The 26490-nt window shown below is 36.1% G+C and overlaps 1 protein-coding gene across 5 annotated transcripts in view; it reads right to left on the minus strand.

The window, feature by feature from the left end:
• REPS1 (RALBP1 associated Eps domain containing 1) overlaps nucleotides 1-26490 on the minus strand; it is a 78520-nt gene that overhangs the window by 24723 nt on the left and 27307 nt on the right. For 4 of the 5 annotated variants that reach the window (XM_036024785.1, XM_028508743.2, XM_028508742.2 and 1 more), the window contains exons 2-8: nucleotides 14822-14945; nucleotides 13006-13202; nucleotides 12718-12871; nucleotides 12076-12200; nucleotides 11389-11551; nucleotides 11051-11114; nucleotides 8857-9011 (exon numbers count right to left, since the gene is read on the minus strand). In XM_036024785.1, the coding sequence (XP_035880678.1) occupies nucleotides 8857-9011; nucleotides 11051-11114; nucleotides 11389-11551; nucleotides 12076-12200; nucleotides 12718-12871; nucleotides 13006-13202; nucleotides 14822-14945 (982 nt within the window). The remainder of the gene's footprint in view (nucleotides 1-8856; nucleotides 9012-11050; nucleotides 11115-11388; nucleotides 11552-12075; nucleotides 12201-12717; nucleotides 12872-13005; nucleotides 13203-14821; nucleotides 14946-26490) is intronic. The other variant, XM_036024784.1, reaches the window with a different exon arrangement.

The raw sequence follows: 26490 nt of genomic DNA on the forward strand, positions 1-26490 counted from the left end.
TTTCGAAGTTTCTTGGTACTATTGAAATTTTGGCCAAATACTCCTTTGCTGCGGGACCGTCTCATGTATTGGAGCATGCCTGGCCTTTACCCAGTAGAAGTCAATAGCAGGGGATAGCTGACATACTGAGAATATCCAAATCAATAAAGTTATTGGTGAAAATGAAAACTGTCTTTTATTTTGCAGAAAAAACTAAATGGACTCTGTGGCCAACTCAACACTTCCCTTTTACTTACCCAGACATTATTTCTCTACAGTTATATCACACTGCAAGTTCTTTTTTTCCTTCTTCCATTTTTTCAATGCAAGTTCTAATATGCAGTCCAGCATCATATTTTGTGAAGTTTTGTTTTTGTAAGATCAGAAACTGTTGCTATTTCATTCTTAATCCTATCCCTTTCTCAATAATAGTATAGTACAGTATTATACTATACTAGTATTACAGTATAGTATAGTATAGTACAGAATAGTATAGAAACAAGAGGCAGACAGGTTCCAGGGAATGTTGTATGAAGACCACGTAAGTCAAAGCTCTTAGAGAAAAACTAATGAAAAAAACATTTATGATAAATAGTAGCAGCAAATTCCTCATGGGAATAGCTTCTTGTGGTTTTTAACGTGAACAAAAATTACAAACTTATTTCTGTGATAACAAAGAGAAAGGAAGCTCAGGAAAGGAGGATGATGGACATAAATTCTGACAGTTTACGGAAACTCTGTTAAAAGGATGGCGAACGGAGTAGGGTCTTTAAGAGATCCACCAAAGCAGGTGTTAAAGAAAAAACCTATCTATAGTCAGACTGCATTACTTAAGTTACTAATGTCATCTTAGGGCAAACTGAGACCCTGGTCTGGCTTTCTACACCTCCATTCTCATGTCCGTCTTCTACCAGGAAATTTAGAGCCAGACTGTACCCTACGCCCACACCTCAGGGCAGTTATAATTCGGGACAGATTCCAGGAACCTCTGCAATTCACTGGCATAAAGCTGTACTGGGTACAGCCTCTTGAAGTATAATTATACTTCATTAGTATTCCAACAGAGTCATTTTCCTAGAGTAGCAGTTCTCAAACTGTGGGTCATGGACTCAAGGGAATCCTCATGACTCTTTTAGGGCGTCTGAAAAGTCAAAAAGATTTTTGCAAGAACAACAATAACAATAACAACAACAACAACAACAACACTTTTTTCCTGTGTTGGCATTTGAACTAATAGTGCAAAAGCAACGGTGGGTAAAACTGTTGACTTACTAACAAGAAACAAGGCAATGGCACCAAAATATAAAGGGTGGGGAAAAAGTAGGTTTATAGTCATAAGTACATGAAACAGAGTTTATTCTTGTACTACTATTTTTTTTACATACAAAAAACTGGAACCTACTTATGTCCCATCCTGTATTTGTCATTGTATTCTTCCCCCACGCATTCTAGTTAAAATGAATAAACAACTAAGCATGGGATTATCACAGAAAAATGTTCACAACTAAGCTGTAAAATTATTTTTATTAAATCTCAGTACTGGAAACACGTCTTTTTAATACTCTGTGTAGCAAAATGGGAAGTAAAATAAATATTTGCAAATTTATACAATGGAATTCCAAAGTAAAGGGGGGGTGATATAGTAGATACATTCCATATATATTATGCATATGCATGGCTCTTATCATAGCACAATGATCCTCTCAAGGAAAAGTACTTGTGTGGTCCAGCTGTCAGCTGAATGGACCGTTTTTTTCCATGCAACATGATTTTTCTTTAAAGAACAGCTGATAGACTGTAATTATTCAGACTTGATGTAGGCATTTTCTTAAAAATGAATTAAGTGAGCCTGTCACTTCAAGAAAACAACTGTCTTCAGTATTTTAACTAATGAAAAACCTTGAGCTTGTAAGACAAAATTAGAATTTTGGCAAATGTGCATCCATATCCACAAGCTCAGGAGATTCACAGTACTTAAAGATTTCTTTGATCAAATAGGCTACAGAATTAACAAACACACTTTTAAAATATTTTATAATAAAGTATTCTAACATTGGAAATATCTGTATAACTCAATATTTACAAATCATCAATTATGTTATAAAATCATGCATGGGTAAAAGATTCATTCAGAGCACATTCATAGTGTAAGACAGATCCATGGATTTTAAAGTAACAGTACAAGTTACTTACTAAGATGGTTTCAGCTTTTTACACTGCAATTAAGGTTTAAGAAATCACCATTTGTGACATTTGGTGTAGTATCAAAGAATAGCCACAATTATCTAGAAACTGTGCTTCCTTTCACCACGCAAGACCTGACTTTCTTCATGTACTAGGGACTGGCACCTTCTTCCTGCCAAGACTTTGCAGGCTAGATGGTCTCTGGTGCAAACATTCAACTCTGCAGCTGCAGTGCACAGCAGCGACGATCATTAGTAAAGATGAGAGCTTGGTTTTATTTTACTAAGACAGTGAAATTTCAGTTTCACATAATTTCACAAATTTGAATTTCATGTGTCATAAAATATTCTTCATACTCTCCAACAATGAAAAAACACTCTTTGCTGTGGGTATACAACAGTCAGCAGACTGGATTTGGCCCTGAGGGCTTAGTCTTCCAGATCCCAACACCTCAAACAAGGTAACATCCAACAGCCTCAATGCAGAGGCAAATATGAGAATCTAGCTGCCTTTTACAAAGATAGATATTAAAGAGATTACAAAAATGTAAAGCAATGCCACCCTTTTCGTAACTTTTTTTTAATTTTGGGGAACACAGTTATTTTCCTAAAAATATCTATGCTAATATTTAAGGAGCTTATTATTATTATTTTAAAATAGCCATATACATTTTTAAAATTTATCATTTTTAATTTCTAATAGGGTAACTATTAATAGATTTAAGTCACATAAACAGAGGCTCTTTGGGATCCACAGAATTTTTTAAGAATATAAAGGTTCTAAGACTAAAAAGTTAAAAAATCACTCTCTCAGAAAACCCCTCAATTATTTATGGAATAAATTAGCAGAATTTCACATTGCTTTTTTCCAACTTCATGTATAGAAAAACAAACAGCTGTAGAAAAAGAACAAATTACCTATGTTCTAGAAACTAACAGTCATGAGTATTAGGTCTATAAATAAGCTATACCGCCTTCCACTTGGCTCCCTATAAATATTCCAATGAAGAGCTTCATGCCCACCCATGAAAGCTCACTTTAAGACTGTGTCCTCACGGAGGCAGGGTGTCTCCGTGAGGACACCCCCTGCAGGGGTTTTACTCTTACCTGATACAGTGTTCCAACCTAGCCTCCCACTGGAACACTGTGTCAACCCTGCCTCCCTCCTGAGGGTTCTGCTCTGCCCCTGATATCATCAGAGCATCAGGGCTGAAAAAGAAGAGCACGAGCCTAAATTCTTTGTTAAAGTCAACCCCAAAAGGGCTTTTTGCAAAAAGTATTTCCATGTATAAAAGTGTGTCTGGAAGACACAACCCTCTGTGGTCATATTGACATACTGTCAGCCTGCACTTAAAAGTTAGCAATGAGTGCAAATTAAATGAGCACAAACCATGTTTTCAGTTTCACACTAAAAATAAAAACACTGTATATAGTTTTCACCCTTCTTTCAAAAGACTCTGCGAAGTCCACAGATTCACTTCAGTACAGGCAGTGTACCTGCTAAGCAACCTTTCTTAAACAGTTTCAGTTTTTACCTTGGTTTATAATCTCCCCACCCTAAACTTCTCTTATTGTCTTAGTAATGCATTCAATATACTAAAAAATTGTTTCAAAAATGACTGCCAGCTATTATTAAGCTTAGAGAAGTACATACACACCCTAAAGTCTTACGGTTTAAAACTTATTTTGTTTTCAAGTAGTCAAACATGTAGGAATTCTTTAATCATAAAGACTCACAGTTCCAATCTCACTTAATAGCTTCATCAAAGCAAAGGTTAACTAGAGTTTTTATTTATTTGAGATGTCAGTAATATTCTTACAAGGAAAAATATTTAAATTAAAGAATACACAAGCTTTGATAAATTTTACGTATTAAAGGAAAACTAGAAATGGTACCTTTTTCACTTATACTTAAAAGACAGGGATAAGCAATATATGCAAAAAGAAATTATAAACAATTTCAGGTATGCTTTGTTTTGAATATTATATGCATCAACAACTATATTTTATTTCCAAAATTAATTCTATTTTTCTAGACACACCACAAGAGGGAAATTTAGTAAGCCAACCTTAAGAAGGCTTATGTAGAAGTCTGTTAAGTTTTAAATTAAAATCAAAGGTAAGATTTAAAAAAAAGTAAAAATGTGTCCAACAAGGTTTGAAATGAACCAAAACATTCACCAAAACACTAATTAAATTGTACTGGCTCATTTTTTTTTTTTTTGGCAGTACTGATCAACATTTTAGAGCTTACTTGATTCAGCTATTATACTTCAAAGAACATCACAGCTCTCTCTATAGGAGGTTCCCATTAGCCAAGGATAGCTAAAAATGGAAAAGGTTCATTTAAAGTTAACCCACTGAAAATAAGGACTATAATTTCATAAAGAGAAAAATTTAATTAGGGCTTTGTCTTCAAAATTTACATAGAAAATCGTGAAAATGAGAATGAAGAACAAAGAATGAAAGATGCTAAATTCTGTGGGTGCAGTTTGGTGGCAAAATTAATAAAGGCACGAATTCAGTCGAAGAACATTTAATGAGGACCTATACATAAATAACAGTAAATAAAAATGTTCTATTGAAAAGACAAGGCTCCCATTTCCATGGAGTTTTCACTCTAACAGAGGAAGATAGACAACCTTCCTTCACCTTTGACTTCCACAACACTACAGGCAAAGAGAAAAGCCACTTCTGCACAATATAACTAGAGGGGTCATCAAGTATCCCCAGGACTCTTATTAATCCACTGATATTTAAACCAGGACTCTTATTAATCCACTGATATTTAAACTAGAATCTTTAAAAGCCTCTAGTGTGTCCCCTTGTATAGGTTTTCTCATATATTATCTAAACTTATTTGCCAATGTCTTTGCCAGGAATTTGAGAACAATTATTTTGACCAATTTCATTAAATGGTGCATCTTTGCCAATATTTGCATTTGTACTGATTTGTGAGCTATAAAACCCAACTATCTGGAGCTAAATAATTCTAATGTTAAGATTGTACATGTGTTTGTATGGGGGGCTTGGGAAGTAATTCCTTAATTGGAAAGTCAATGACCAATATTAATGCATATTTTCATTATTTTTCCCTCTGCAACTAAGGGCACTTGGAGAGTGAATTGTTCAAAAACAAAGATTGTGGTTTCTTGGTAGAAGCATGCTCCCTGAGGCACTGTTTTAAAGGTAAAGCCAAGAAACTGCCTCAGAATCCATCAGGAAGAGACTGGTTAAATTAAGGTAACAAGCCTGCAGGTGACAAAGTGCAAAGATGTCCAACATTGTAGGAAAAACAATCAAGGGTGTATAGTGTGAATACACTTGTGTTAAAACAGATATCTGCATATGTTACCTGTGTAATCTTTCATGTTAAAATTTTCTGAATACAGAGAAACTCTTAACAGTGATTAACTCACATCAAACTAGTATCCACTATACATTTTTATAGTAAACTATTCATTAAAAAATCCTGGCTTTTAAAAACATCCATGTTAGAAGTACTTCTAGGAGTCTGAGGGTCTGTGTTATGCACCATGTCAACAATGAAAATCTGCTCAAACTTACTGTATAAATAGTGATCAGGAAGGAGGAGATGGAATGGGGAGTGTGCATTCCTTTCCCTCTTTGAGCCCTGAACCAGATATCACTGAGTTGCTCATGTGAGCACTGTGATGTGAAGACAGAAAACAGTTTAAAAAACAAGTAGTTCACCCAATTAGTCATTAAAAAAATGTCTACTTATATACTAATTTTCACCCTACTAGCTGCTGAGATATAATGAACAAGATCAATCTTCTGACTGCCCATCCAAGGCCTCTATTCTAGCTTAACATAGAAACATTTTATCCAATAATCCCATAAAATACAGTATGTGTATAACTGCAATCATGCTACAAAGAAGATTCTTCAGAGACTGAGATTAAGATGCAAAGCATCTCAATATGTCTGTTTTTTTCCTTGAAGCTACAGTATTGTGGTAAGCTGGCAGGTCACTTTTATAATATATCTATATTTATATATCTATATATTAAAAAAAGATAACCACTCTTAGAAGATAAACATTCTTTCTTGAATTCAGCTTCAGAAAGATGTTTCCACAAATGAATTTCTGTATGCTTTCTTTTAGTGCCAATGTTAAATATTAAGAATTTTAATTCAGGTCCATTTAAGTACTTGTACCTATGATCCTTAGCTATTTTATTTTTATCTGCTACTTAATCCCATAAACTTGTTCAAATAATTTTGGAAAAAACATATATATCCCACTCACATGTCTGCCTCCAGAAAGCCTAGCTCATTTCTCCAAACTACTGTAATGTAAGTCATCACTTTCACCACCTATTTTCCCATGTTATTAACTTATAAAAACAGAAACATACTTGTGGAGTGAATATTTCAGTTTGTCCCAATATCACAAACATGTAACAAAAGACTGTATTTTCAAAGATAGAAATATGTCAAGAAAAACATCCTATTTTAAAGATGGCACACATTTAGCATTGATCCACTTAGTCATTATTTACTGAGCAACTTAGCGCATGCCTGGCAGAGTGCCAGATCTTGGGTGTATTACAGTGAATGTGATATAGTTCCCTTTTTAAAAAAGAAACTCAGAGTGTAGTGGCAGAAACAGAAAAAAAAAAAAGAACAAGATTCAGTGTGACGTATGCCACAATAAACAGCATATAGGAGAGATCAGAGAAGACAGAAACTACTTTTGTCTTTAAGTCAGAAAAGCTCCACAGAAGAAATATTTATGTTAAATTTTCAGGTCATGCAAAATATATTGCTTGGGTATTTCCCTTTCAACTGTGATCTCTAAAAACACAGGTATTTAAAAGGATTTTTACAGATCTTGACTGATCCAGTGCCACATGACAATTTCCATACACAAAAATCTTTGTGTCATAACAATTTAGGCTTGCGATAGCTGGGAGAAAAAAAAAGATTCATCAGTTTCCCAACCCCTAAATTAACAAAATTCCAAATTTATCATTTGTAAGTAGGCAAAGCAGATCTGAATTTAATATCATGTGGGCAAATGTTTAAATAAATTCAGAAAACTATATAGATTATGTTGAAATGGGAAAAAACTATTTGAGACTCTGATACCTTTAAAATTATAGTTGGAACAATACTGTACAGATACACACAGGCAAAAAAAAAAAATCAGAGTGACTCTTCACTAAAAAGATCTAACAGGAGTAAAAAGAAATACGCCCAGGAAAGAACTTCTACTTGAATCATCAACCTTAAAATTCAGGCAGCAGATTTACAAAAAAAACACAGCTTTTATAAAAGACTACATGCAAAAGCCAGATTTACCAACCTATATGCAACAGATAACAGAATCAGACAAGTCTCTAAAAAATGACATGTAACAGAATAAGCTTGACTTATTAACATGGTACCGGTTTTCAAAGGATTAAAGTCATAGCAAAACTCTAGACATTGGGCCAAATTTCTAAATCAATTGCATAGCAACTCTGTAGCTATCAGAATTTCTTCCCTTTTGGCTACTACTGAATAAACCAAAGTTGTTCTTTTTGTTTATTTCTTAAAATTTGGTAAATCAAAGTACTTTGGAGCAAAATTACCCCCCCAAAATACTAACATTTTAGCTCAAGTTAGATGTTAGCTAATGCCTAATAACTACTTGAAATGATCAGGAAAATCCTAGGATTCTTACAGGATGCTTCTAAAAAACTAAAACCAACCCTAAAATTTTAAATCCACTTATTGGTTGACAAAAAGTCAGTGTACAATTCAGGTCCTGAAATGTGAATGGTATTGAATCCACATTTCAGGTGGAGAAACAAAAAGGAAATAATATAGTAAATGGTTAGAACTTGCCCAAGGTCACAGGAGTTATTAGCAAAACTAGAAGCACACTCAGATTCCTGACTCTAAGGAGACCATTTTCTTTTTGACAGTAATAGTCAAAAAGATTCCTAACATGTAGTTCAGGCAATAAAGTCATATCATATGCAATTCTGGGTCAAAGAGATGCTGCCTAATAGATGAATGCCCTTTTGAGAGTCAAATTCTGTTTTAACTTCTCTTTTAAAAGTATAAAGTTCCTTCCATCATATCTAAAGAGAATTTAGATAGAAAAACCAAAGACAATTAATTTAATTTTAATTAGACTCTTTAACATTATATTTCCCTTTAGTCATTCAGAATTTTTTTAAAGTACTCATTTTCTACCCCTTACATTCTTGTTTCCTTTAAAATAAAGCTGTCAGTAAATATGAGCATTTATAAAAGCATTCTTGTAAACATGATCAACCATGCAGCAAACAGGCATTTCCCTTCAGCAAGTTAAGATGCATGAAATGGAAAAATGTTGATAATGAAGACAGGCTACTTTAGCCACTTCAGACAATATAAAATGCAATTAAAGGATGAAAAATAAGACACTGTGAAATGCTCTTCAAATCTCAGTAAGTCACAAGTGTCAAGTAAAGTTGTGGCATATATTCTTTATCTTTGTTTAAAGCTGATTAAAGAGACAAAACATTAACCTGAGGCCAGGCTGTACATCTTATTCTACTGGCAAATCTACATGCTCCTGATGAAATGTTTATGTTCTTAACCTAAGTTTTAACATCTATATCTTGATTTTGCTTTGAGAACCAAGTGTTATTTATCAAGGCATGCAATCAGGTCTCCTCAGGCTCCTGGATCTTACCTGCTGAATCTTCCAAATCAATCAGTTTGGGCATTAAACTTTCAGGGAGTTTTTCTGGTAAGTCATAGCCATTCTTCCTAGCAACTACCAGATGAAAAGCAGCACAAAACTCATCCAGTGTCAATGCTCCATCTTTATCAAAGTCTGAGAGTTCCCTAAAAGACAAACTTATCATGAATATAATCATATTCTTCTTCGGATCCCTTTATGTCTCAAAAAAAGAGAGAAGCCCTTCCTCAGAAAAAGTGCAATCAATAACTTTAAAAATCCCATAGATGGGAAGATATGTAACAAAGCAAATGTAGCAAACTGTTAACTGTACGATATAGGTGATAGGCATGTGGGTGGTTTAAGGAATAATCCTTTCAACTTTTCTATGCACTTAAAATTGTCATAATAAAATGCTGAAAAAGAACCCCCAAAATAAGGTCAGCCAAAAAAAAAAAAAAAAACAAAAACCTTTAACACATATGGGGTCTGTCCAGAAGGTATCCAGCCACGTTATATGAAAAATAGAGACATTTACAGAAGATAAATAAACATTGTATGTGGGACAATGACACCTCAGTCTCCTTCAAAGTAGGCACCTTGTGATCTCACACAGTTCTCCCAGTCGCCATCAGCTGCCCCTTTATATTTTGCTGAATCTCATCGAGGGTCTGAAATCTCCTCCCTCTGAAAGGTGATTTTAGTTTGGGAAAAGGAAGAAGTCACAGGGTGCCAAAGCTGAGCTGTAGCAGGGCTGAGTCACATTGGTGATTTGATGTTTCACCAAAAAACTCTGCATAAGATATGATGCATGAGCAGGCACACTATCACAATGAAGCTGCCAATCACCAGTTACCCATAGCTGCGGCTTTCTGAATCATCTGAATAGTTTCTGCAGAGGAATGTTCAAGCTTAATGCAAAATCTGATGCAGATTTGTTGCTCTACTCACTCATCATTTTGAATCGATGGCCACACAGTGCATATGCCCACTCAACGATGTCTACTGCCCCCACTGACTAGTACAGTGAAGTTATCACTGTTCATGTGTGAGCATTCCAGTCTACTCTTCTTGGCTGCTAGGCCACATCGATCTCCGGCCAACCAGCCTTATTAACAATGGCAGCATTTTTCTGGACAGACCTCGTACGTATTTTTAGAAACCAGATTTAGTTGAAGTCAGGTTTATTTAACAAGTCAATAAAATCTTCTACAACTTTGTTCTTATTGTTATAAAAGGTCTACACATGCATGTACTTTAAAGCACCCAATACAACTACAAGGCTTGACACAAAAAGAGAGCACCCCCGCCCTCTGATCCTGCCATTTCCTAGATGCAGGTGCAACCATTTTTGTATTTATCACCTTAAATTATAAAAAGCATGAATAGATTGTTAGTTCTTGATTTTTGGTGTTAAGCATTATCTACCTCCTACCATAGCGCACTATGCTACTAAAAGTCCTATTAAAATTTAGTATATTGATAAACATATTGATATAAAGTGGAAACAATGCCTATGTTTATCTGATATCTTGTTTTTTTTTTTAATCCTCACCCGAGGACATGCTTAATAATTTCAGAGAGAGAGAAAGGGAAAGAAAGAAATGCTGATCAGTTGCCTCTCATATGTGCCCCAACTGCGGACCAAACCCACAACCTAGGTATGTGCCCTGACTGGGAATCGAACCTGTAACCTGTAACCTTTCAGTTTACAGGACGACCCTCCAACCAACTGAGAGACACTGACCACGTCTGATAATTGTTTTTAAAAAGTAATAAGTGATTGTAATTTAATGACTAATTCTAACCATACAGCTACTATCCAGAGTCTTAAGTCTGTATTTAAATGGGTGCTAAGCTCTGTTCTCCAACTCGTGGCTAGTATAGGACTTAATAAACTTGCTTAAGTTCAAATAAACATAAACATGTATAAGCAAACTAACTTTTATTCCATGCATTATACTAGCAACAAGAGACGGTTAATAAAGCTTAAAGACTTTAGCACTTTTTAAAGAACTGCTATACCAATATCACTTTATTTCATTTCTAAAGAGAGAGAAGCTGACTACTTTAAGACCAATATTGAGTTAAGAGCATTCTTGAAAAGGTTAGTCTAATAGCTTGTTTTTTAAGGTTAAAAAAAATACAACTGCAGGAAACTCCTTTGAAACAACCCACATTACCCAATAATATATACCACACTTACCAAATATGAGAAAGTTCAAGAATAGGAAGCTTTGATTTTGTAAAAAACTCTTTAGCTGCAGATCCTGAAATATTAAAACAGTGTTATTTAGCATTATTCTGAACGGAGAGATCCAAGAGTAACATGTGTATGTCTTAAGACCTTTTTCACTAAAAAAAAGGTGATCTTAACATGTATATATGGCATATTTTTGGTTTCCAGTGATTATAAGCTCTTTCTAGACAATTTGAGAATTAATTATCTTTTATAATTTCTGACCAATAGAACCATGTCTTTGATATTATGAAATTGAGACTTTGAATGTTCCCATCTAGAAGAATTTGTTTTTAATAACTCACCTGGAATAAATCCATTTAGATCAGGCTGAATGGTTTTAAACTGGTTTACATAATACTGTCTTTGTTCATCTGTTATTTTCCAGGGATCATCATAACTACTGGATTGCCTACGAATCTCATTGGCAGTTGTAGCTGATGCTACAGTTCGTACTGTTGTCTGGTCCTGTAATGAAACAATTTTTCCTCAGTACAGTATCTATCTACATGATTACATGGACCAAGACTGCTAGGTTACTTATTTTTGAAAGTAAAACTTACTTTTTGTGGATGTTTAAAAGATAAGAAGTCTTCACAAACTCATCAGCAAACCACAGATTTATAACCAGGTTACTGAATGTTTTTGGACCATGATTATATAAATGTGTAGAATGACAGCAATATGTAAGCAACAGAAAGTTATGGAAATGTGCTAAGAAAGCCAAGCAAATATATTCCTGGATGCCAAAACCTTTCCAAAGTTCACTAAGGAATTAGAAAGAAAATCAGCCAGAACTTTTAGCGAAACATTTCAATGATAACAGACTTGAAGAAAACTTGAAGAAAAGGCACAGAGCTAAGTTCTGTTTTTTAAAAAATAAAAGAATTAACTTGCGTTCATAAAATTTGCACAGCAAAATATAAAAACAATGACTGCAGCAATACTCTGAATGAAGCAAATAAAAATGCAATACCAATAAAATGTCACACCTGGACAGAAGCAGGATGCATGGGTAAAAGAGTACTGGTTGGTGGAGTATCTGCAAAACTGACCCAGTTTTCTTGAGGTGGAGGTGGAGAATGCCCAGACCATACTGCATCACCAGCAGAAGAACCTACAAGCAGAAAGGGTAAACATGCTGACTCACTTTTAAAGAAAAAAAGTTACCAGGCTTTTTATTGTAAACTCACCACACACACACATTATGTAAGTATTCTTTCAAACTCTAACTTTAAAGAATATTATTTTCTAAAAATAAAATCTTTTCTGTCAATTTAAAATTATCTCATTTTAATCTATTAAATTGTTATTGAGGTTTCCTTGTCAATACTGAAACTAATACAGTATATACCTAATATCCTGGGAAATAATTATTTATACTCATTTCACCTTCAGACAATCTGGTATCTATAATTTTTTTTCTAAGCATCGTAGATATAAGTAAAAGCAATTACCACTATTCAAAGCGATCCATCTACTTACAAATTTTCACAGTTGGTTTTTGTTTCTATTTAAGGCATTTAACTTATAATTAGAAACTGTCTTGGAGGCAACTCTTAAAGAAATGTTATCAAGTTTCCTTCTATCTGCACCTTTAATCAATGCATGTTACCCCTAGAACTTCTAAATACCTGATTGTGCTTCACCAAAGGGAGACCAAAACGGCCCAGGTCCGGCAAGAGGCCTCTCACTGTTTCCTCCACTGGGATGTCGGCTGTGCTTCCTCCATGTGTGCGGAGAAGCTGGTGGTGACTGCTGTGGAGAAACTACTGGAGATGCAGGTTCCTAGAATGAGTATTATTATTATTTTTAAATTTTAATTTCAAGGTAGCATGTTCATTATTAAGGCGCTCAGTAAAGTTTTCCTGTAAGCATCTACACAGGATGTCAGCTGATAATACTGACATGCGTGTGACTACCTGCTGATCTGCAGAGGTGCGAGGCTGGACGGCGTCGTGGCTCACGGATCCTTTTTTCACCTGCCCCCTTCCAGGTGGTGGAGGAATCACACCAGAGTAAGACCCTTGATTTTCAGAATCTGAAGAATATGAGGCTGCATGGCGAGATTCCTGTTCATTCTTTGAAGCAATAAATCTTGGCAGAGGGAGGTCCTTTACTGTTAATGGTGAAAATAATTATTACTTTAAATTAAAAAATGATGTACACATTAAAAACTGAAATTGAGATGAATTAGATATGAGAAAGAATTTTATAAAAACTGATATAGAAACAACAGGCATAAAATGTCTATCATTATGAAATTTAGACCACCGTCTCCCTTAGATTAAGGGAGAGTATAGCCTGGAAAGAAATAGAAACAGCAACACCACATTGTCCTTCTTAGAGGTTATAACAACAGCTATATTAAATGCCCATTGCATGTCTAGTCCTATATTTGCACTTTATATTTAACTCATCTCATAACCATTATAAATTTGCAAAGTCCCTACTTTACATGTATAGAAACTGAGACTCCAAGATGCCAGTCACTAACAATAACTGACAAAACCTAAATCCAGGTCGGTCTGACCACAAAGCCTAGGCTGTTTCTACTCAACACTGATTCTCTAAAGTAAGATGTTAGAGTTCCAAGTAAAACACAGAGTATGTCACCAAGTTTCAGACTAGATCAATCTAGACATTTTCATGGCAGAAATTCCTGAAACTATTTTACTGTTCACCTACCAAGGATACAATATAAACTGCTCAATCTATGAATTTTAGTCTGGTTTATTTCACTCCTATAGGCAGACACTCTACATTCAATTTTTAGTGAAAAATAAAAATCTTTTCTGCAGGTCAGTCATAACTCATACTTTTAGATCAGAATAATACAGCAGCAGAACCATTTTTTGGAAGAAAATGTGCTTCCCTCCACTATGACTACCGGCATGGCTCCTGAGAATCTCCACACTAAGGGGGAGATCAAAGTTATTCAATATGTATGTGAAGAATTCAAACTACCTGAAAAGAATGTAAATTCTCAACACTAGAAGAGCGATGTGTGGCAAACCAGAGGTCCACAATGAAACATCCAGCTAATAAACTAAACTGGTACTGAAAACTACTGTATTAGAGATAATGCAGTTTCTCTTTCCCTTTTTCCCTATGAAAACTATAAAACTCCCTGCATTTAAGTGCTTAAAGTGTCCATCTACTTTAATATCAACACACGTCCAAATAACAGAAAAACTAATTATTCTAGGTGATACTTACAAGGCAGTTAGATATCTGTTAACTAGGTTTTAGTCTGCCAATATTTTAATATTGTCTATCAATCAGAAAGTTCTGTTTAACTAATACTTTCTAATTCTATATGACACTTTTCATAATCTTCACAAACAAGAAAACAAAGTATAATGTTGCTTTATACTTAGTTAGAAAAAAATATAAAGAAAGCATATATGAAGGTCACTGAAATTCACCACTTACCTTGATAAAATTATTTACCTATATTCTAAGCAATTCTTAATAAATTTATGCTATAAAAATCACCATTTTGTTTTATATAATTAAGTATGTATGAAGTACATATATGCCATAATATTTAAGATAAATGTTTTTGAATAATCACAAATTTTAAAAAGTATGGCAGTGAGAATAAAGTCAGGACACTTTACTCAAGGTCACAAATGCCACCATCATATCAGAAAGACTCAACATTTGTAATGAATTTACTTCATTTGTGATCAGAAGTCTAGTTTTGTTTCAGTTACTAATGTATCCCATATTTACCTGTATTAATACTTTCCACTCTTAAAGGGAAACCAGACTGGGCCACAGCTACAAGTTTCAAAGCAATATAGAACTGACTTCTTCCAAAATAACCAAGTCTTGTTGCACCACAAAGCTCCATAATCTGTAAAAGAACACAGTGTAATATAAGATTTATGACAGTAATTATGTAACTTCTGTTGATAACTTCTCCGAAAATACATAGCTGACATACTACTCTCAACTTGATGACCTACTTCCTCAAGTCTCAGGTTTGTTTGAAAACAAAAAGGCACTGACCTTAAATGAGTAGGTTATTGTTCTCCTACTTACTAAAATCAATGTGATAAGCAATTTTATTTTATTAGAGTAACTTTTTTATAGGAGTCGTACTTTTAGAAATAATATACCATCCACACTTCTTCACAAACACTGTTCGTACAACAGGGCCATGCAACTGACAGATTATCTTGCAGCCATTTAAAGTAAAAATCATAAAATCATGTATGAAGTGGAAAAAAGGACACATCTGAACCACATAAATACAAATTTGAAAATAACCAGATATATAAAAATTCTATCAATAATTTTGTTAAGGGAGATTAAGGGTAGGGCTTTTTCTTATTTTCGGTACACCAAAAGGTTGGGGGTTCAATTCCCAATCAGGGCACATATTTAGGCTGTGGGTTCAATCTCAGGTCGGGGTGTGAATGGGAGGCAACCAAATGATGCTTTTTCTTCTCACGCACGCATGTTCTCTCCCCCCCCCCCTCAATTTTCCTCAATCCCTCCCTCCCTTTCTCCCTAAAATCAATAAACATTATATAAATTTATTTTAAAATGTTTAAAAAGCCAAGGAGGATAAAGAGGCAGGTTTACATTCAGGGAGCTATGAGGAAAAGGAGGACGAGAGACTTAGGAAAGGAAGGGCACACAGCCTCGTAGGCTGCATAGGCATTTTGTTAGGATTACTGTCCTTATCCACTATACTCTTCTGCCCACTTGACATCCCTTAAGAAATCATCACGCATCTTAGATGTTTTTGTTTGTAAAGCAAAGCATCTAAAATATGGTAGGTATATGTTAGATAAAGGGAGAACCTAAAAGGAAACATATGGTTTATTTAGCCTTGTTACATCCGTTTCAGGGGCCTGTGGGACACTCAGGGAGAGACACCCAGGGAACGGTTAGAAATGCAGAGGGAGTGTCCAGAAGGGAGTGAGCTGTGGAAACGGGCTCCATACTTGGGAAGCAGACACAAGTGATGACTGAACCTGGGGCAGGAAGGGAGATTACCTGCAAGCCCAGAGCAGTGAAAGGAGACGCCAGAGAACACCAAAACCTAAAGGGCACAAAGAAGTCTATGGAAAAGGCAGGAGGAAAGTACCAAAAGGAGATGCCGAGTAAACTTATCACAAGAACAAAACAGAGAAAATAAACTATGGAATAACCATATAAGAAAACTATACAGCCCCTAAAACTAACTGCTTATAGAATTAATGTTATTTAAAAAGGTAATGTATAAATCTAATTCCAATTTCATTTATATACATACAAATGGCAATGAATATGCCAGTATTTACTGTCTGGGTGCTGAGATTACGGGATTTTTCTGTTTTCACTACATGAGTCTGTAGTTATTGCGGTGCTACCAAAAAATATATTATCATTTGCTCAGAAAACTGATAAATAACTTATAAAAAAGAGAAATAGTAGGACCAAATAAACAACGGAGGAAGTGTACTCTGTATTTTGTAATCAGGAGGTTTTTGCTGCTTGAGTAGAGGTGTGGCAGGGTAAAATACAGTTTGCAATGAGTTAAGGAATGAACAGGAGGAATTTAAGTGGAAAGACAGGTAGTAAACAGGTTAAGATGCTTGGTTTTGAAAGAAAGTTTGGGAAGGTAATATTGCTTCTCCCTAAATCTCAGAACTAGTCAGGGGAAGAGCTGACACTAGAAACCAGGTCTTTTTATTCCAAACACAAAAGTCCTTCCAGGGTGGTTGGGAGAGCAAGGAAGCACACTACCAGTCTACTGCATCACCCATGACAAAATTTTAAGAGTTTGTATGCCAAAATTCCACCCTAGGAAGCATGAAAAGAAATTTGAGTACAAGGGGAACAAAGGGTAATGGATAAAAAATTAAACAGAATAAAGTTTTTCAAAAGACAAAGAAAAAGTTTGAGAAGGGAGAGGAAAATAGCTCGAAGGGCAGTATTTGCAGTTATTTCTCTACAACTGCTCTGGCTGCACCAGCTAAAAAACTCACTGTGGCCCAAATCAGCCATGTGTCTCACTGATTATCTCTCCAAGCTACACCAACTGGAGAGGCCACAAGCTCTTGAGAGCAAAAGAAAGCAGGGCCCTGGCCTATGCAGCTCAGTTGGTTGGGTGTCTCCTGCAAAGTGAAAGGTTGCAGGTTCAATTCCTGGTCAGGGCACATCCCTAGGCTGTAGGTTAGGTTTCCTGTACGCATCGCATGTGAGAGGCAACCAATCAATGTTTCTCCTTCTCTTTCTCCCTCCCTCCCTTCCCGGCTCTCTAATACATAAATAAGTAAATAAATAAATAAATACATACATACATAAATTTTGGGGGGAAAGGGGAGGAAGGAGGAACGGAGCTGTGACATACAATTTACAAAATAATCTCTGATTAAATCAAGAGATTTCAGAATCAAAAAGTCTGATTTATCATTACAATCTTGTGAATTAGATAAAATGTGTCACTGAAGAAATATCTGGAAAAAATTTCTAAAGGCAAAACTGCAGGACTGAAGTATTTGTATATTTGAAAATATAACTGCCATCACCAATTGCCTTTCAAAAAGGCCACTGAAATTTATTCTCCCACTTTCAACATGAGAGTGCCTGTTTCTCATCTCATCTCCAGTTAACTTGAAAAACCACTCAAACTTACAAGTATCTGTGGCTCACTATTTTACACTGTTCTGTATAGCTAACGTAGACCTGTTTTTTAAATTACTTTAGCTTTATAATATTTAAATATCTGATAAGGTTAGTCTAGCTCTCAATTTTTTTTCTTTAGAATTTTCAAGGCTATTCTCATATTATTCTTCCAAATAAATCCTTTGAATCATGTATAAAAATAAACTGAGGTTTTAACTGGGATGGCAATTTATTTATAGTCATATTCCTAACTTTAACAAGACAACTTCTAGTGTTTTATCGCTAAGCATGATAGTGACATAAACACTCTGTAATATCTTTATCATATTAAGTAACTACTCAGAAGTTCCCCTATTCTAGGAGTTTTGTTTTTGTTTTTTATCTTCAAAAACCACAAATAGGTGTTAATTTTACTTCGTGTATATTTGGGCAGAAAACTAGAAGATCATACTTTTTTCCTTTGGTCTATTAATGTTAATAATTCTACTAATAGATTTCCTAACATCGAACCAATCTTTGATCCCTGCCTGAAATGAATTCCATTTAGTCATGCTGTATTACTTTAAAAACAAAATACTTATACAATTTTAACCAGAATTTTAAAATGATTAAGTTTAAAAAACAAAACAAACAAAAAACCTATATCTGGAAGGTTTGGAATTGGTGTTATGTTGGCTTTGTAAACACAACTAGCAGGCTTTCTTTTTTTCCCTCTCTGGTCTGAAATACTTTAAATAGATTAGCAATTATATGTTCCTCAAAAATGTGTTAAGAATTTGCCTATAACACAGGGTGGACATGTACATCTTTGACATGTGTCTCCACGTTATTCAATGTTATTTGGTATAAACCAGGCTTTCTATCTCTAAAATACATAATAATTTCCTAGAAAATCATTTATCATCTCCAAATTTTTATATTTATTATTAGCTCAGCCTATTATTCAAAGTAGTCTTATTGCTTTAATGTACTCTCTATGGTAATTTCACCTTAATCTAAAGTCTGTATATTTGTGCACAAGGTCCTCTTTTTCTGCTCCAGTGAAACCACTTCAACTTTTGGGATACAGAATCCCAGGCCCCTTCCGTGAGATTCTAATTGAACTAGAAAACCAGCCCTGGCTGGCGTAGCTCAGTGGATTGAGCGCGGACTGGGAACCAAAGTGTCCCAGGTTCGATTCCCAGCCAGGGTACATTCCTGGGTTGCAGGCCATAACCCCCAGCAACAGCACATTGATGTTTCTGTTTCTCTCTTTCTCTCTCTCTCTCCCTCTCTCTCTCTCCCTTCCCTCCCTAAAAATAAATAAATAAAATCTTAAAAAAAAAAAAAAAAAGAAAAAGAAAACCAAGCTAGTGGTGGCTGCTACACTGCTGATAGTTACTATAAGCTATTAAGCTTTATTTTATTAACATTATAAAATTTACATGCTCATGGAAAAACAAATGAAATAGTACTTATGGATACAGAATGAAAAGTTCCCACAATTCCCATCAGAAATAACAATTCCTTTCATACATTCTTCCAATTTTTTTCTACATGTATATAAATACATGAGCACACATATGTAATACGCATACTTTTTACAAATACAGGGTCATACTAGATATTTTTTCACACATTACTCGAACATCTTTTTATATCAGCATACAAAGTTCTCCTTGATTATTTTTTATATAGCATTCCGTCGCACAGATATACCTATTACAAATTAACTAATCCCCTAGTGATGATGGACATTAGGTTTTTTCCAGCTTTCCATTAGAAATAACTTCAAAATAATTGTGTACATCTATTTTTGTGCACTTTTACAAGCGTAGAACAAATATCTAGAAATGGAATGTGCTTTAAAATATACCTACTCAAGGACTACAAACTCTGAAGGACTGCAACATCTCAATGACTGCCTGGCTGCCTGGTCTAACTCGAGAGAAGCCTAAGTTGTCATTAATTTTATTGGCTTCATGAAACTCCACTAAAGTATACCAGCCCTAAATAAGTCAGAATTGGTTTCTCTACTCTGTTCCATAATATTTATCAAATAGTCACTGACATCTAGGAAAATAAACTAGATTGTGGTCCACCTGAATACCTATAGAGATCAAGGTGACTAGGGAATTGTTCTGTATCATTCATATAGCACTTGAGCAAGTTATATAACTTTTCCAGTGCCTCAGTTTCCCCACATGTAAACTGGTAAAATATACTACCTCATATAGTTGCTGTGAGGATTCCGTGAGTCTGCATTTAATAAAGCACTTTTTTATTACTCTCATCATATGCACTTTACATTGTCAGGGACTTCAGAGACTAAGGCATTCTTGAAAAGCACATTTTCTTCAGAGCTGAGAGCTAAGGCCTTTAGGTACCAAAATAGGATTTATTCCAGTTTTTGACAAAAAGTACTCCAGAATCAAGGATGCTCTTGTGCCTTAAGTATTTTGAACTTCTGATTAACACAATACACTGAGCACTGGAATTTATCCTCTGCCGTCAGGAAGCTTATGAAAATGACACAGGGAGTACATCCACAAAAATAAGAGGGAAAGGGGACCAAAAGCTGACAAGAACTCTCAATAGTTTAGCAATCAGAAAACAGATGGAGTCATATCTAATGCAGTAAAGTGGAAGAAATTAGTGTCAAGAATACCCCTGAGAAAGAATCAATTTGCTCTGAAAAATTTAGGGCCTCACCCCAACAAGCTAGATATGACTGACTAAGGGTGAGACTGGGACAGAGATAAAGATCCTTATTTCTACAGCTGCTCACTGAAGACTAACAACCAGACTTGACCCTCCCAGTAAAATCAAACAAAACACTGGAAGTTGTATCTCTAAAAAATGAAAGGTCAGGGAAATACACCAGAAGGGCTGATGCAGATAAGAGCTGCTGCCCCAGAGAGAAGCTTCTGTTTCTAGCATTTAGTAACCCAGCTTGAGTCAGCACTCAGCCCACTCCTAACACAAGGCAGGCAGTCTTCTGGCTGCGACACTGCAGCCCAGACCCAGCTCCGACAGTTTTCTACCGACTCATTAAGTCTGAACAGGTACCAAAGATCAACAAACAACTGAGCAAAACTTACAAAATGAAAGAGAACTGCCCGATTTATAAACAGGAAGAAAAAGCTCTAAGAGGAAAGATGTAATTCAGGAATGAAAGAACACTTGAAAACACTCTAATGAGTATCCTCTGACAGACTTAAGGCAATACTGCAGCCATAAAACAGTAACAGGATACTACGAAAAGGAGACACAGAATCGGATGTATGGAAATATACAAAGCTCAACAGAAATACTAGAAGATAAAAATAAAGAAAAATTTATCTAGAAGTAGGAAGGGAAAGATGAATTGGAAAATGTAAGAGAGAAGAAACAAAGAGAAATTAGAATAACCATATTTTAATTAAAATGAAGTTTACATTTTAATTAAAATGCAGAAAAAAGAGAAGAGTGATAATTCAAGAACAAGAGTTTTCCCCAAGCTAAAGGACAAAAGTTGTTCATATTGAGAGAGTATACTGAGTGCTCAACACAATGGGCTAAAAAATTCCTAAACACATTTCTGTGGGACTTCAGATAAGACAAAGACCCCAAGAGCACCAAGAGCAGGCTTAGGGCAGGTGGATAAAGGGGAGAGACACTTAACACTTAAGAAGAAATATTAACTTACCTGGAATCACACTTCTTATCAGTAACATTGAGTATCAGAAAACAATGAGGCAACATCCTCAGAGAACTGAGAAAAAATTATTTTCAATCTAGAATTCAGTATTTGAACTACCGTGAAGATGATGGAAAGAACAGACACTTTAATAAATGCAGAAATAAAGTTTATCTCCTATGAACTCTTCCTTGAGAAAATATTTGAAGGTGTTATTCAGCAAAATTTGGAGACAGAGCATCCAGGAAAAAGTAGATATACACCAAGAAATTGGGGAAATAAAGTTAAGGATGACAGCTGTGAAAGAAAATTGGGCTAAGGAGAAAGCACGACAAGTTCAAGGGGGTACTTAGGAAGCCTAACACTCAGTGACCAAAAGTAACTGTTACTGTCAGTATTGAGTTAGAAAAGGGGAGCAAATGGGACTCAGACATTGAGCTTAGTAAAATGGGAAGCATGGGCCTGTCTGCTTGCCAGCCAGGATACTACATCTTCATCTTCCGGGGAATTACAGCATTGCTCTGCCAGTGGGATTAATACTCTTTTCTTCCCCCACTGTGGTACCAGATTGCCAGGTGGGAGCAAGGGAAAGCAAGCACCTATGCAACAGAAGTGAAAATAGAGCAGGGGAAGGTGCTAGACCAATGAGGCCTGTCAATCTAGCCTGGGGAAAGGAGGGATTGGTTGGGAGGTAAATCAACCCAAAGCCTGCAAAGGCCTGGGAAGTAGATTGATTATTTTGAAAAAGCACCTGGTCCATCTCAAACCCAAGCTCCTGGTTATAACCCAAGGGAACAAAGAAGTGTCTCTTGCTCTCCCACCTGAGAATGCATCTGCCCCATTTATTCCTGCCCTCTCATGCCTGGAAGCATGCGGCCACATGGGTCTAGCAGCTGGAGAAAATGGCGTGGGCTCCAAAAGGACTAAGTTTTCTCTACGTTTCCCCCACCCAGTAATGTGCTCGCCCTGTGCACTCACACCTTCTCTCTCCATAGCCGTGTGGCCTTAGCAGCCGCACAGATAGCAGCCACATGGACTGTGCCACTGGAGCAGATGGGAACAAGCTAAGTAAGCTACCTGTATAGGGTCTGAGCCTGTGGGCTCCAAAGACTAAGCTTTAATATGAAGCAAAAACTCTGACACTGGCTTTTGTGTTGGCCTTGCTGAGGACTCAGGTAGACTTTTTCCATGGCAGGGCAGAGGGAGATGGGACACTGGAAACCTAGGGGACAGTTTCCATTTCTGCACAGATAAACCATGCCCCGTCACAATCTTCTGTCTGTGGGTCTTTGCAACGCTTTCCTCGTGATCCCATGCAAGATTCTAATTTCCACCAACAACAAAACCACACAGGATGATCTGATCATAAACTCCTAACTTGGCAGGTCATGGTGGGTAGTCACACACCGAGTCTACACCTTTCTTAGTAAAAGGGTAATTTTTGCCTTAAGAGCATTCTGTCCATTGTTCTTATGCACCTAGGTTAACATACCTTTGAAATACCAGAGCAATCTTTTCCAGACCCTCAGGAGGTGGTGTAACCACCTTCATCAGACTCCCCACTGTTATCTTGTGGCCTGTATACCATCTTTACTTACTGTAAATGTTAGATGTTAATTTTCCTGTGCCCACAAATGTTTCGCTTTTTATCCTTTCCCAGAGATTTCCCCACTTTGCTTTCTCCTGTCTCCTTAATCTACCAGTGGATTTCATATAACCTTCCTTTGTTTTTCTCCTTTGATTCTAAATGTATAAAATTAACTGCAAAACTACCATTCTCCAAAGCATTTTCTTAATCTGTTCAGATGTTCCTTCCAGAAAGGTCCTTAATAAATGCTTATAAAATTATTCCATGGGTTTGGATGTTACTGGCCTAGAGAACAACCAGTCCAGATAAGAGTAAAATGACAGAAGGTTCCAGGAGGAAGATTGCAGGAAAAAATAGAGGAGGAGAAATGAATGAAGGCAGATGGTACAAGAAAAAAAGAAAGGCAACTGAGAAATTGCAGACGAAATAGCTGTTTAAGAATATAATCATAGTACAATATCTGGAAATACAGTAAAAATATGTATATTGTCATAATGTAAATACTTTTTTTACTTTCAACTTTTAGACTCAATCTAAAGTCAAAACACATTAAATAATTAGGAATTATGGCTATAGAACATGATGCAAAAATGCTATCAATATTAAGTATGTTAAAGTATAGCTAACAGGTTGAGAGAAGGATAAAGATGAAAAGAAAAAGACATGGGCTTCTGGTATCTGGTTTAGACCATAAGAACTTTAGAAGTTGACACTCCATCCTAATAAGTAAAAAGCTGAACAAAATGAAAAATCAAGAGCTCGTCTTTGACCCATAAGAGAACTGAGGCTGTGAACCCCAAGAAAAAAGATTATCTACTAAGAAGGGCTCCTGGTGGCTAACTGGACTCAAATTTTAAAAACAGCGCCTAGCAGCCATTTCTGCACAGGAGCCTCTCACACAAACTGCACTTCCGAGAAGCTGACACTGGCCTGTCTGCCTGCACTGCGGCTGCCGCCTGCGTCAGTCCTTCTAAAGTAGTTCCTGGTATCCTTTTTCAAGCCACAGGACTGAGGCTTTTCCCCATCCAATGGGAGCTACAAGCTCCAGAAAAATCAAAGCAGCTCTATTCTGACCAATCAGGACAGTGCCTTTTGAACCAATCACACTGCCAGAATTTGGAGTCCTCAAATAAGGACAGACCAATCAGGTACCGGGGCAGGGAGTTTTGTCCAGATAAGCCAGCAGTTCCCCTCTGGCTCCAGGGCACACTTCTGCTTTCCACTGAAGACTGAAGTTTTGTGTCTCCCTGGCTGAGCTGAAACACCAAAGATGTCTTATCAGAGCAGTGTAGAGCAAAGCAGACCTGTACAGAGCACAGCAGAGCAGACCATGGAGGAAAAGCAGAGCTGTCTAGCTGGAAAGGGGCTTGGCCCGAGAGCTGCCTCACAGCCATACTGTTTTCACAGCTACGCTGTATAATTGGGAATCCCCGTTGGCGTTGAATTAGCACCAACAACCATGGGTAGACAAGGTCACAGAGCAAACTGCTACCCGCCACCCCCACCCCAAACTGGAGGCCAACAAAAAGCAAATACAGAAACTCACCACTTACTGGAAGAAAACACATCGGCACTATGAAAAATAATATAAACAGAGCCACTTCCCATTGAAGTTAGAGCTGCCATCCCAGAGAAACTACCTTAAATGTCTTTGAAGGGAACCAAAGTTTTGCCATTTTGAAGCTGCCTTCTGGGATACTGACTTGATTCTGATGTATTAAATAAATGGTAAAACTGTGACTTTCTGGAGTATTTTCTCAATCCATTGAGATTTTGCTTCTCAGCAATTGTCAGATTGGTTCAAATAAACTTATAAAATTCTCTACAGGTTTGGACGTTTCTTACATCAACAATATAAATAACATAAAACTATAAATCTCTCAGAAGATAAAATGGGAGAAAACCTAGATGGCCTGAGATATGGCAATGGCCCTTTGGATACATCAACAAACCCATAAATCATGAAAGAAAAAAAATGACAATCTGGACATCCATGCTACAAAAAATAGGGTCAAGAGAGTAAGAAGTCACAGGATGGAAGAAAATATTTGCGGAAGACTCGCGTGATAAAGGACTGTTAAACAAAGCATACAAAGAACTCTTAAAACTCTATAGTATGAAAACTGACAAGTTAATCAAAATATGGGCCAAAGACCTTAACAGACACCTCACTAAAGATATACAGATGGAAAATAAGAATACGAAAAGATGCCCCATATCATCTGTCATCAGGGAAATGCAAATTAAAACAACAATAAGGTGTCATTATAAACCTATTGCAATGGCCAAAATCTGGAAAACTGGCAACACCAAGTGCTGATGAGGGTATGGAGCAATAAAAACTCTCATTTTATTGCTGGTGGGAATAGAAAATGGTGCAACCAGTATAAGACCAAATGTGAACCCTAATGTAAATTATGGACTTTGGATAATTATGATGTGTCAATGCAGGATCATCAGTTTTGGCAAATGTACCACTCTGGTGGAAGTTATGCATGTGTGCGGGAGGGGTACTTGGGAACTCTGTACCCTCAGCTCGTTTTTGCTGTGAATGTTAAACTACTATTTTAAAAAGGGGGGCATGGACTCAACTGAAGTTAACAGGGCAAGAAATAAGTGAATAGTGTCAACAGTAAGTAAAGAACTAAAAGAACAAGATGTGGGCAAGAGAGGAATAGAGAAATAACTTAATGAAATCTTTATTTACCACAGCAGAATAATGTATAAAATTGATAAGCCCAGATAAAGCGGGTTTTTAAAAATGTATAGAAGCAATCATCAAAGAAATAGTTGAAAAGGTTCAAGGTGGTTTCTATAAGAAACGTTAAGCATTGGAAAGGTAAAGGAGGAAAGGAAACTGTTGCTTTTTATATAAGCCCTTAAAATCTCTTTGATTTTTTAACCATATGTAGATACTATTTTTATGAAAATCAAAAGCATATGCTTTTAAAAAGTATATTAAACACAGACTCACATATTTTCAACCATGTAGGTTTTATAAACAAATTATGTACTTAGGGACTTTCTGAAAAAGTAGAATTTTTTTTCACCAAATAAAATAATGCTATTTAACAGTTTTTGTTTGGTTCTGTCCTTTCTAATGATTTGTGACTTTTCCTTGTTGCCAAGCTTCCATGCCTTCTTTTATCAGCAGCCCTTCCCATTGTTGCCTTCTGCCTTGTATGCTATACATTAGAAATATAACCAACTTTTTAAAACTGTATAAAGTAAAAATAAAGTTCTTTAAAAAAATAATGTAAAGAGTTCTCCAATAAGCAAAGTATTGGGTTAGCAAAAAAGTCAGTTTAGTTTTTTTCCATAAAATAAAAGACACTTTATCATTTTCACCAATAACTTTACTGATCTGGATATTTTGAGTATGTCAGCTATCGCCTGCTATTGGCTTCTAGTGGGTGGAGGCCACGGGTGCAGCTAAACATCTCTCAATGCATAAGGCAACCCTACAGCAAAGAATTATTTGGCCAAAATATTAACAGTATCAAGAAACTCTGCAAACCACTTCTGACATGTTCA

Source organism: Phyllostomus discolor, chromosome 4 (assembly GCF_004126475.2).
Source record: "Phyllostomus discolor isolate MPI-MPIP mPhyDis1 chromosome 4, mPhyDis1.pri.v3, whole genome shotgun sequence".
In the NCBI taxonomy this organism is placed as follows: Eukaryota; Metazoa; Chordata; class Mammalia; order Chiroptera; family Phyllostomidae; genus Phyllostomus; species Phyllostomus discolor.